The sequence below is a fragment of the Salvia splendens genome, chromosome 16 (assembly GCF_004379255.2).
Source record: "Salvia splendens isolate huo1 chromosome 16, SspV2, whole genome shotgun sequence".
In the NCBI taxonomy this organism is placed as follows: domain Eukaryota; kingdom Viridiplantae; phylum Streptophyta; class Magnoliopsida; order Lamiales; family Lamiaceae; genus Salvia; species Salvia splendens.
This window is the reverse complement of record NC_056047.1, coordinates 3,509,492-3,522,365: the sequence shown is the minus strand read 5'-3', so window position 1 is coordinate 3,522,365 and position 12,874 is coordinate 3,509,492. Positions and strand designations below refer to the sequence as shown.

The window sequence follows — 12,874 nt, the reverse complement described above, 5'->3', positions numbered from 1 at the left end:
GCTCAGTTTCCGAGTACTGTTTCCTAATCATAGGAATCTTATTGAGCTCGCCCTCGAGCTCGGCCAACGGTTCTAACCGAGGATGAGGAATCACGGACTTCGGCCCTCTCCAGGGAAAGCCCGGAGCCGCTGTCCTATTATAAAAAAAGAAGCGGTTTTGCCATTTCGGCCATTTGGTTTTGCAGAAGGCCCTAAAAGGCTGTAAAGGGATCAAGTAAAACCAAGATCCCTTCCTCTTAAACTGGAAAAAATTAAGGATTGCCCTCAGAGACAGATCCTTATCTAGCCTACGCAGTTCGGCAGCAAAGGCCGATAAGTGCCTCCAAGAATTCGGAGTCACCTGACCTAAAGGGAGTTGAAAGAAATCAAGAAGCTCTACAAAAGGTGGGGGAAGAGGGAAACGAAGCCCGCATTCTAAGCAGGCTTCGTAAACGGTGGCATAACCCTCCGGCGGCTCGTTAGCCCTATGATCGTCGTCGGGAACCACCGCCTTCCCCCTGGGAAGAAGATATTTTTCGTATATGGATATCACAGTATCCTTACTCAAGATGCTGTGAAAATACTCTACGGTCTTCTCCCCAGATTCTTTCCGGCTAGAAGACCCCTTACCCCTTTTCCTACCGCTACCTGACTCAGAAGAAGAAGAAGAAGACATAGTTCTTACTCTTCGAAAGTCTGAAGAAATTCTGAAAAAATTCTTGAAAGCGGAAGAAAATTTTTACGCGAAGAAGATAGAGTGCAGAAGAAGCTATAGCAAAAGTATTCAAATGATGAGGAAGGGACATATTTATCAGATTCGGAGAAAATTTCAAAATCATCGCACCGTTTCGAATCCCACCTTTTCAGGATTCAACGGCCGGATTTTACTGTCGCATTTAATGCAGTCACGCGCAAGGCACGTCCCCTGACGTCAGCCTCCCCCGTACCTTTATCAAAATGCCGAAGTGACTCGCTTCGCCGAAGTGATTCACTTCGCTTTTCGGGGGGGGTAGTGATGGGGTACGGACTAAACAAGCCCAATAGCAGTGATGGCCCATCAGCCCAAAGACCAAGGAAGAGTATCAGTTCGGCATTACCAAAGAGTTCGGCCCTAGCCTACAGCTCGGTAAAAGCCGACCAATCAGTTCGGCATTACCAAAGAGTTCGGCCCCAGCCTACAGCTCGGTAAAAGCTGACCAATCAAGCTCTACTCTCAGATCGGCAAAAGCTGCTCGGCAATAGTTCAGCAGTTCGGTCTCAGTATTCGACCGAACTGGGAGATAGTGGACTCATGCAGAACCTCCACGACCTCCACTACACGATCTATTCAGTGGTGGACCCATGCAAGATCTCATGACCTCCACGACATCCACGATCTAATTAGTGATGATGTAAGCCACGACCTAATTAGTGATGATGTAAGCCACGACCTAGTTAGTGGTGATGCAAGCCACGATCTTAGTTCAATGTATAAATAGAACTTAGATCAGATAGGAAAAGTTCTCTAGAGATCAAATATCAAATAGCAAGTCTGTATTGTAAGCTGTAGAAAACAGATCAAGCAATACAACTCTGCCCTCTTTTCTTCCCGTGGACGTAGATTTACCTCAGTAAATCGAACCACGTAAATCTCTGTGTCGTGATCTGTATTTTCCTGCATTCATCACCATCAAAAATTCGCCCAACCATCAATGCTCATATAAGAAGCTCACATAGATATGTAGCATATCATTTCTCTTGATTTATATTCTAATTATGATTATTTTTTTATATAGAGTAGTGATGATATTTGCCTTTTTCCCAGCTGATTATCTTAGTAATTAATAATAATACTCTTTATCACTATAAAAAACTTATCGTCCAAGGACAAAAAATGAGATACAATTACTTGTGTTAGAATAAATTAAGGATAAATTAACTTAGTTTTTTTCACTCTTTTAAGACGCTTCCATTTGCGTCCTCTAATTTTAGTTGGGACACCAACAATAAGAACATTTTTTGAAACGTTGGTAGCATATTTAAAAACACAAATTAGCATCCTTATTATATTAAAAATGTTTTTTTTACTGTAGTGGATACTCGTATTTTGTATACTACTACATAAATATAGTATATAAAGGCTAGTCAGGGATGAAGCCAAGAAATTATATAGAAAGGGGCAAAGTTATACATAGATAAAATTTAAGAGTTTTAACCTGAGCAAATAGGGAGAAATTAAAATAAATTAATTTTATAATATAAAATTTATATACATGTGATGAAATTTGAGGTGGGTATTTGCCTATGCTAGCTATGAACTACATCCGTTCCTAACTGTGATTTGTGTTGTGTTTTATATTAAGAAGTTGTGAGAACCCTAATACATATTTATATATTTAAGTATATATACAGGTCCGTTGAAACTTACTTGGATCGTAAAAGATTAATCACTCTATAACGCACGAATATATTCAAACATTTATCAATACTTAATTAGAGTAACTCTATATGGAGTAGCTAATATGTCAATACTCTCATGTTATCTTCATTTAATGCTAACATTGTACTGTAGTAAAAACCAACTCAAACGGTAATATTTTATTCACAATTCGCGTAATTTAGAGATATAATGATACAAATCCAAAACGGTTTAATGATATATACAGTTGATTTTATAATGCAATATACATTATATTAGAAAAACTGGTAACACACGATTTTATTATTCTTCTAGAAGTGTGGCAAACCTTTACCCAAAGCATTGACGTTTATGAAGAATCCAACGAGATCTTGCCGGTAAGGTAGATACGATTTCTTCCTATCAACTTCGTTCATCGCTCTGTTTCTCACATAGAGAGCCTCGTGCGCCGAACGCGCCGCCGCGCCGGAGGTGGAGCCTGAGCCGCTGCCTCCTTTTCCTTTCAATTTTTTCGGAATTTCCGCCGGCAATTTCTCCTCCTTGTTCTTCGGCGTCAAAAAGACCAAACTGTCCCCCCCGTCGCTATTGCTCCGCCGCATCAAATCGCGAAACTTCCACCGCTTCGACGCCGATCCTGTAGATTTGCTCTTCTTACACCGGCTCGGCGACGGAAGATCGGACGCCTTCGGCCGCCAGACGCAGTACGTGCCGGCGGGGACGCTCTCCAGCTCGTCGGCCTCCGACGAGGAGCAAGACGGCGGATTATCCTCTCCGCCGCGGCGATCTTCGAGGAGGAGCTGACTCAGCGGAACTTGAACACTCGAATCGCGCCGATCGTCTCCGCCGTCGCTCAGCAGTAGATCGCGGTTGAAAACTGGAAAAATCGGGCCGAGTTGGCCGTCATAGACGAAATCCTCCTCCGGCAACTCATTATCCTCGCGCACAAGAGAGAATTCGAATTCTTCGTTGCAGTCGTCTCCGATCTTCTCCGCGGCGATTTGCACGGCGATTTCGGCTAATCGATTGGATGAATAGCTGTTGAAGCTAGGGCTCGTATATGCATCTTCTCCGCTGTTTATCCTGTTATCCATTGCAGAAATTTGTGATTCCTGTGTACTCATAAGATATGTGTGTATATATGTATAACTGTTATGAGATCGTTGTATGTATATGAGAGAGAAAGAGTGAATGAATGGCTTTATATATAAGCGGGCGGGGAAGGCGTTGCAGAGATTAACAAATGACGTAATGACGATTATACTCACCAATTGGCAGTAAAATAAATTCAATTTATTCACCATGTCACTATAGTTTAGATTTCGAATTTTAGACTTTCCATATAAATGTGCTAATTTAATACAGTAATTATTTAAAATTGTAAACTTTGTATATAGTTTCAATTTAAATTTAAAAAAAATCTAGTTTAAGAAATTTAAATTCTCACACGAAGCATACAATCATCCGTATGAAAACTAAATTGGCTTTGTCGTCACACTTTTTAATTTCTATAAATAAAACCAAATGTATTCGTTGGCTTTTAAAGCGCAATAAAAAGTTCTGAATTACCTTTTCCACAACAGAATTTTGATTTTGGCCAAAAGTTTAAAGATAGAGTCATAATAATAGACACAAAATTTGGATATGGCTGTTTATACTTGTGGTGAAGCAAACCATATCCCACATCGGAGAATGAACAAGAGTTGCAAGCATATAAATGGGCTACCCCAACTCCATTAGTATGAGGCCTTTTAGGGAGTACCCCAAGAGCAAAACCGTGAGGGCTTTGCCCAAAGCGGACAATATCATACTAATGTGGAGTTCGGGTGTGCACCACCGGGACCCAACAGTGGTATCAGAGCCCTGGTTCAGGGGCTGGGCCTGTGTGGCTCGGGGTTCGGTGGGTTGCGCTTGCAAGTTCTCCGATGTCTCTCCGCGAGCTCGACCAAGACTTGTGGTGACCTGGTGACCTGTAATATGGGGGCACAGACATGTGGTCTTGGTCTGGTGGTCTTGGTTTGAGGGGAAGATTGTGGTGAAGCAAACCATATCCCACATCGGAGAATGAACAAGAGTTGCAAGCATATAAATGGGCTACCCCAACTCCATTAGTATGAGGCCTTTTTGGGAGTACCCCAAGAGCAAAACCGTGAGGGCTTTGCCCAAAGCGGACAATATCATACTAATGTGGAGTTGATGAACAAGAGTTGCAAGCATATAAATGGGCTACCCCAACTCCATTAGTATGAGGCCTTTTTGGGAGTACCCCAAGAGCAAAACCATGAGGGCTTTGCCCAAAGCGGACAATATCATACTAATGTGGAGTTCGGGTGTGCACCACCGGGACCCAACAATACTAATTTATATTGATCTTTATAGTATATATTTGTAGTGTGTAATTAAATTTTGGGAGTTGTGATAAACAAAAATAAAGAATCTAGAACCAATAGTTGACCAGGTAGAATATTAAATTACTAATATTCCTCGTAATAAATTGGTTCATGCCGCGGTGAGTGAGTTTAGATTTAACATTTGCACGTGGGCTTCTAGAATTGTGATTAGATAAATAATTTCGTTAGATAGTTACTCAACTTTTAATTGAACGCGTGAGTTACCTCACCAAACCTTATTAACGACGCTTTTTAATTTAACCAAATTTATATGCTTTTTATTATACTGTCCTCGTTTAACTTGTTACGGGATTTCGTGATTCTGAAATTACCATAGTACTTACGATCATTTGTGTAAATAATTATATTTCAAACTTGGACTTTTAACAGGAGTAGTAAATTTATCATGTATATATGTTACCATGTAAAAAACAAATTGCTTCGTTTGTTTGTGTTAATTAAAGAGAATAGAATTGGATGGAGTATGTACTAAACAAGCCCAACAGCAGTAAAGCCCATCAGCCTAAAGCCCAAAAAAGAGTATCAGTTCGGCGTTACCAAAGAGTTCGGCCCCAGCCTATAGCTCGGTAAAAGCCGACCAATTAAGCTCTACAAAGCTGCTCGGCAATAGTTCAGCAGTTCGGTCTCAGCATCGGCAAAAGCTGCTCGGCAATACCGAACTGGGAGCCACGACCTCCACTACACGATCTATCTAGTGGTGGACCCATGCAGGCTCTCATGACCTCCACGACATCCACGACATAATTACTGATGATGTAAGCCACTGCCTAGTTAGTGGCCATGCAGGATCTCATGACCTCCATGACCTCCACGACTTAGGGTGGTGATGCAAGCCACGATCTCAGTTCAATATATAAATAGAACTTAGATCTGATAGACGAGGATTTACTAACTCTAGAGATAAAAGATCATATAGCAAGTCTGTGTTGTAAGCTGTAATCCCAGATCAAGCAATACAATCTTGCCCTCCCTTCTTCCCGTGGACGTAGATTTACTTCAGTAAATCGAACCACGTAAATTCTTTGTGTCGGAGTCTTTATCTTCTACCAGCATTTACAAACATCAGAAATTCGCGGATTCATCACTGGCGCCGTCTGTGGGAAACCAGAGAACCAAATCTGTGATAAAGCGAATTTTTGATCCTTTTTCCACCACTAAAAAAAAAAAAAAAAAAAAAAATGCATACCAGATCACATAACACCCGTGCCTCCGTCCGTGATAACCATGAGGAAGCTAATCCAGCAGCCCATAGGCCTGGAAAGCAGCCTCGTGAGAAATCTGTCTCCAGTTCTCACGAAGAAGGAACAAGCCACTCCAGGAGAGATCGCACCGAGTCTTCCCAGCAGCCCGATTTAAATGAAGCTGTCAAGCTGTTCTTGGCCGAGAAGCAGGAGGAGTTCTTAACCTTCCTGCAGAAGAGCCAACAGCCGGAGAAGACAACGGCGGATTCTCCCTCCTCATCCAGACATGAAAGTCACTACCGCAGTAGTGATGTGTCTTCCAGGAGAAAGAATCCTCAACCCCGACATGTTCCTGTTCCTCCTCGGTACCGGAACCACAGGAGAACTCCATCTCCTCCGTACCGAAGAGATGTCGGGTTCGCCATGTACGGAGCATTAAAGACTCCGTTCTCGGACGATATCACCCGAACTCCTTTGCCGCGGAACTACCGGACACCGTCAATGACTTATGACGGGCTAGTGGATCCTCATGACTTCTTGGGATGCTATCAATATAATATGGCGAACCAGGGTCTCAATGAGGTCCATATGTGCAAGCTGTTCCCCGAGCTGCTCATCGGGAACGCCAGAAGGTGGTTCGACAGCCTTCCTCAAGGCAGCATTAGATCCTACCGAGATCTAATGGATGCTTTCCATAGGAGGTTCTTTCAGAAAGCGGAAGCCCGAATTACTTCGGCTCAGCTGCTTTCTATACGTCAAGGTCGCGACGAAAAGATCAGCGACTTCCTGACGAGATTCCATAAGGAATGCCTACAAGTAGATAATCTCAATGATCTACTTGTCATTTCGGCATTCCAAAATGGAATCCTGCCCGGAGCTCTCTACAGAAAGCTCGTGGAGTGCGGTCCGCAAACAGCTCAAGAAATGTGGGACATTGCGGACCAGTTTTCCCGTGCGGATGAGGCAGACCGTCGAAAACGGTCTTTAGACAGCTCATCCCGAGAAGAGAAAAAGAGGCCCGATCAAAGCAGCCAGGTGCTTCCTCGCCGAACTCCTTTTGAAAGAATTCAAAGGGCACCGGTACAAGGCAGATTGGGGCCACGTCTCAATCCTGAGAAGCCGCCCGCTCAGTTCGTACCATTAAACAAGTCAAGAACGGAAATTTTCGAACTACATTCCGATATGTTCGAAAAACCAAAGCGGATGACGAAATCAGCCGCGCGGCGACCTCAGGATCAGTATTGCTCCTTCCATCAAGCCCACGGTCACGATACCGAGGAGTGCCGAAATTTGGCTGCAGGTATTGATGTTCTTGTGAAAACAGGAACGTTAAAAAAATACCAAAGCAAGCAGCCGAAAAAGAACAAAAAGCAGAGAGGTGCGAACTGCAATCCTCAGGATCCGAAAAGGCATGAAGATCCCGAAGACGACGACGAGCCGCAATATGATGGAGTAATCCAGACTATTGATGCTCTCCCTGCCGGGAAGACTAAGTCGTCCCTAAAAGCAGAACGCAGAGGTTCCAATCAAGAGGAGCCGACACATAAAAGGCTGAAGAAAGACGAAGTGATTACATTTTCAGATGCCGATCCCGTCCCAGCCATCTCTCCTCACCACGACGCTATTGTCATTCAAGCCGGAGTGGCAAACAAACTGATCCACAGAGTATTTGTGGATACAGGAGCGTCAGTCAGCGTTCTTTTTAAAGAATGTTTCGATAAAATGGAAGTGGATCCAGCTCGGCTCAGTCCGGCTCCACTTCCTCTGAAAAGTTTCGCCCAGGAGGACACCCGCCCTGAAGGTATTATCAGCCTTCCGATCACGGTGGGAAAAGCGCCTACAAGCTCCAATACGATGATCGAGTTCTTTGTGGTGAAAGCTCGGTCCCCGTACAACATCATCCTGGGGAGAGACTGGCTCAACACAGTTCGGGCCGTTTGCTCTACTTATCACCTCACCATCAAGATCCCCACTAAAGGTGGGATAGCGGTCATCCGAGGTGATCAAAAGAGAGCAAAAGAATGTCTGCAGATTGCGCTTAAAAGTGCCGAGCAATCAGTTCGGCACCATCAAGCATAGCAATCACAGCAACCGGAGTCAGAGGCAAGCGAGATGACCGAAGTCACTTCAGAGCCGAACTCAATGACCGTTCAGTTATACGAAGATGATCCATCCAGAACGGTCAAGATCGGCTTCACAGGAACGCCTCTACTCCGGGAAAAGACCATTCAGCTCCTCAAGGAGTACAAAGATGTCTTTGCATGGTCTTCGTTGGACATGACCGGAGTGCCCCCCGAGGTAATCACTCATCGGTTAAATATTGATCCTTCAATCCGGCCAGTAAAACAGAAGCAAAGACTCTTTGCGGCAGAAAGAAGCCAAGTCATCCATGACGAAGTCCGCCAATTACTAAAAGCGGATGTACTATTCGAGGTGAAATATCCTTCTTGGGTGGCCAATCCTGTGATGATCAAGAAAAAAGGAGGAGGATGGCGGATGTGCATAGATTTTACCGATCTAAACAAGCACTGTCATAAAGATTGCTATCCCCTTCCGAATATAGATAAAAAAGTAGAAGCTTTGATCGGCTTCGAAATTTTCTGTTTTCTTGATTTATACAAAGGATATCACCAAGTGTTGATGGATGAGAGTGACGCTCCGAAAACAGCTTTCATTACCGATTTCGGCATTTTCGCTTATAAAAAGATGCCATTCGGTTTAAAGAATGCCGGAGCCACTTATCAAAGGATGGTAGACAAGCTTTTTCGGCACCTAATCGGAAAACAGGTTGAAGTGTATGTCGACGACATAGTTGTCAAAAGCAAAAGCACTTCGGAGTACGAAGACAACCTCAAATCCACTCTCGACGTGCTCCGAAAAGCTAACCTCAAACTCAACCCCCAAAAATGTACCTTTTTGGTAGATTCGGGAAAATTTCTGGGTTGTTGGGTTTCAAAGGACGGACTCAAGGCAAATCCCTCAAAAGTTCAGGTTATTCAGAACATGGCGATGCCGAAGTCCATACACGATGTGCAAAGACTAACTGGATGTCTAGCCGCATTGAATAGATTCCTTTCCCAAGCAGCCGAAAAGCAACTGCCGTTCTTCAAAGTGTTAAAAAAGGCACCAAAGTTTGAGTGGGGAGCCGAGCAGAAAAAGGCTTTTGACGAGCTCAAAAGTTATTTAGCCGAGCTTCCAATTCTCTCTGCTCCAACAGATGCCGAAGTGATTTTCTTATACTTAGCGGCATCCGATCAAACCATTAGCGCGGTGCTTGTACGAGAAGAAGGCCTAAAGCAGTTTCCCATCTACTTTACAAGCCGAGCATTAAGAGGTCCAGAAACAAGGTATCAACCTCTGGAAAAAATTGCTCTGGCGTTAGTAAATGCAGCAAGGAGACTGCGGCCATACTTCTATGCTCACAAGGTATGCGTCTTAACCGATCTGCCTCTTCGGCAAATTTTGACCAAGCCAGAAGCATCAGGCAGAATCGCCAAATGGGCCATAGAGCTGGGAGAACACTCAATCGAGTACCTACCTCGGAAAGCCATCAAGGGACAAGCCTTGGCAGATTTTCTTGCAGAGGCCAAGTTCGATCAAGCAATCCCTGTCATTGCCGAACAGAAAAATTCTGCCAATGCCGAACTAGCACAGCCCTTGGAATCCGAAGAGGAGCCGCCGGACTGCTGGAGCGGATTCGTAGATGGAGCTTCGAATAAGACGGGAAGTGGAGCTGGTATTTTACTTGTCGCTCCCGACGGACACGAGGTAACCTACTTACTTCGTTTCTCATTCCCAACCACTAATAACGAAGCCGAATACGAAGCCCTCCTTGCCGGACTCCAGCTAGCGCAAAGTCTATGTATCAAGTCTCTCAAAATCCATTGTGATTCACAAGTCATAGTGAATCACATGTTGGGTACAAGTGAAGCCCGTGATGAGAGGATGAGAAAATATTTAGACAAAGCGCAAAGCATTAGCCGAAGTTTCTCTTATTTTCGGATAATCCGCATTCCTAGAGCAGAAAACAGCCGAGCAGATACTTTAAGTAAGTTAGCCGCATGTCCAAGCTCAAAGATGGAGGAATTGATGCATCGAAGCATTGATGAAGCTGAGGTACATTCAGTAACCAGCTCGCCGAACTGGATGACGCCGATCTTACAGTATCTAGATCAAGGACAACTGCCCGAGGATAAGAGAGAAGCTCGGAAAATCACATGCCGAGCACTTCGGTACGAACTTCATGAAGGAGTCTTATACAGAAAGTCCTACCTTCAGCCGTTATTACGATGTATAGGGCCAGAAGAGACGGACTACATCCTCAGAGAAGTTCATGAAGGATCGTGCGGCAGCCACATCGGAGCTAGAGCTTTAGCTAAAAAAGTTCTAAGATGGGGATATTATTGGCCAACCTTGGTACAAGAAGCAGTGCAGCTCGTCAAGACATGCCCGAAGTGCCAAGTCCATGCAAATATCCCAAGGATGCCGCAGACCGATTTATCCACTATGCAAAGCCCTTGGCCTTTTATGCAATGGGGTATAGACATAGTAGGACCACTGCCACAAGCTCCTCGGCAAATAAAATTCCTAATCGTTGCCGTGGACTACTTTACGAAGTGGGTGGAAGCTGAACCATTAGCTACGATAACGAGCTCGAAGGCATTGGATTTCGTCTGGAAGAACATAGTGTGCCGATTTGGCATACCCCACATCCTCATCTCGGATAACGGAACTCAATTCACCGACAAGACGTTCAAGAATTGGTGCCAAGAGCTGAATATTCAACAGCGGTTCACTTCGGTCTCTCATCCACAAGCAAACGGACAAACGGAGGTAACAAATCGTATCCTGGTGAAAGGGTTAAAAGCTCGGTTAGAACAAGCCAAAGGACAATGGGTAGAAAATCTCCCTCAAGTCCTATGGTCCTACCGAACTACACCCACAACCTCCAACGGTGAAACTCCGTACAGTCTTGTGTACGGCACTGAAGCCGTGATTCCGGTGGAGATCGGCATACCCAGTCCCCGAACTCTAAATTTCTCAGCAGAAATGAATGACGACGGACTGAGAGCCGAGCTAGATCTTGCCGAAGAAAGAAGAGAATTGGCATGCATAAAAGCAGCCAAGTACAAGGAGCAAGTAGCCCGGTATTATAACCAAAGGGTGAAAAAGCTGCAATTTCAAGTGGGAGATCTCGTCTTGAGAAACAACGAAGTAAGCCGAGCAGAAAAGCTGGGCAAACTCGAACCCACATGGGAAGGTCCGTATCGGGTGTCAGAAGTCCTCGGCAAAGGGTCTTACAAATTGGCTCACATGTCAGGAGAACAGGTACCCCGAACATGGCACATTTCCAACCTCAAGAAGTTCCATTTGTAAGAGACAGTCCGGTCAGTCAGTCAGTCTTGAGTCCTGTTCGGTCAATGTGCTTTCTTTGGTTTGCTTGGTCTTTTTGTCTATGTGCGTTTTGTCTATGTGTGTTTTGTCTGTCTATGTGCGTGTCGTCTCTTACAAATGTTGCTGAGGTATCTTGTTCTTCGAAGGCTGATCCCCTTTTTAGAACATATATAAGCTAACGATTGTGAGTCAAAGCTTCTAACGAGGATACAAGACCACAATTCAGCTTAAACAAGCAGTTCGTCTGAAATGAACTGCAATAAGCCAACGATTGTGAAGTCCAAGCTTCTAAGAGGATACAAGACCACAATTCAGCTTAAGAATCAAGCACTTCGTCTGAAACGAACTGCAACAAAAGTCCGATTCACGCGATAAAACTTGCCTGAATTAGGACAAGGGAAAGTCCGATCCACGCGATAAAACTCGCCAAATTAGGACACAAACCAAGTCCGGTCAAAGAAGAGTTTACTTCATAAGACCGAGGACAAACATCAACTTACCCCGTACCTTTATCCAGAATGCTGAAGTGACTCGCTTCGCCGAAGTGGTTCACTTCGCTTTTCGGGGGGGGTAGTGATGGAGTATGTACTAAACAAGCCCAACAGCAGTAAAGCCCATCAGCCTAAAGCCCAAGAAAGAGTATCAGTTCGGCGTTACCAAAGAGTTCGGCCCCAGCCTATAGCTCGGTAAAAGCCGACCAATTAAGCTCTACAAAGCTGCTCGGCAATAGTTCAGCAGTTCGGTCTCAGCATCGGCAAAAGCTGCTCGGCAATACCGAACTGGGAGCCACGACCTCCACTACACGATCTATCTAGTGGTGGACCCATGCAGGCTCTCATGACCTCCACGACATCCACGACATAATTACTGATGATGTAAGCCACTGCCTAGTTAGTGGCCATGCAGGATCTCATGACCTCCATGACCTCCACGACTTAGGGTGGTGATGCAAGCCACGATCTCAGTTCAATATATAAATAGAACTTAGATCTGATAGACGAGGATTTACTAACTCTAGAGATAAAAGATCATATAGCAAGTCTGTGTTGTAAGCTGTAATCCCAGATCAAGCAATACAATCTTGCCCTCCCTTCTTCCCGTGGACGTAGATTTACTTCAGTAAATCGAACCACGTAAATTCTTTGTGTCGGAGTCTTTATCTTCTACCAGCATTTACAAACATCAGAAATTCGCGGATTCATCAGATCATCTCTTGGTATTTATTGCTATCTAATCCTGTAAGAAGGGCAAAATTAGTGTACTTCAAAGAGGAGGAAAAAGTTATGCGCAGGCCCTTGACTTTAAAATATACTTGTATCTATACAATATACTAGTATGTTCTTTCTAAAATCAAATAATATGAAATTTGAAAAAATTATTATTTTGGACAAAAGTTAATACATTTTGTAGATTTTAATTTTCGGAAGTCAATGTCATCCAATCAATTCCAATTGACTATTGCATATCAAGCCGCCTTCCAGAATAATGTTCGGCAAATTGCATGAAGAAGTAAT

At 44.1% G+C, this 12,874-nt stretch overlaps 1 protein-coding gene across 1 annotated transcript; it reads right to left on the bottom strand.

Annotated features, from left to right (window-relative positions):
- Positions 1 to 2,688: 2,688 nt before the first annotated feature.
- Positions 2,689 to 3,468, bottom strand: LOC121771943. The gene has a single exon (XM_042168846.1). The coding sequence runs from the start codon at positions 3,466 to 3,468 to the stop codon at positions 2,689 to 2,691; it is 780 nt and encodes a 259-aa protein (XP_042024780.1).
- Positions 3,469 to 12,874: the final 9,406 nt, after the last annotated feature.

Bases quoted from the DNA above. Each gene is read 5' to 3' on its own strand.
- LOC121771943 (XM_042168846.1), bottom strand. From the start codon at position 3,468: ATGGATAACAGGATAAACAGCGGAGAAGATGCATATACGAGCCCTAGC.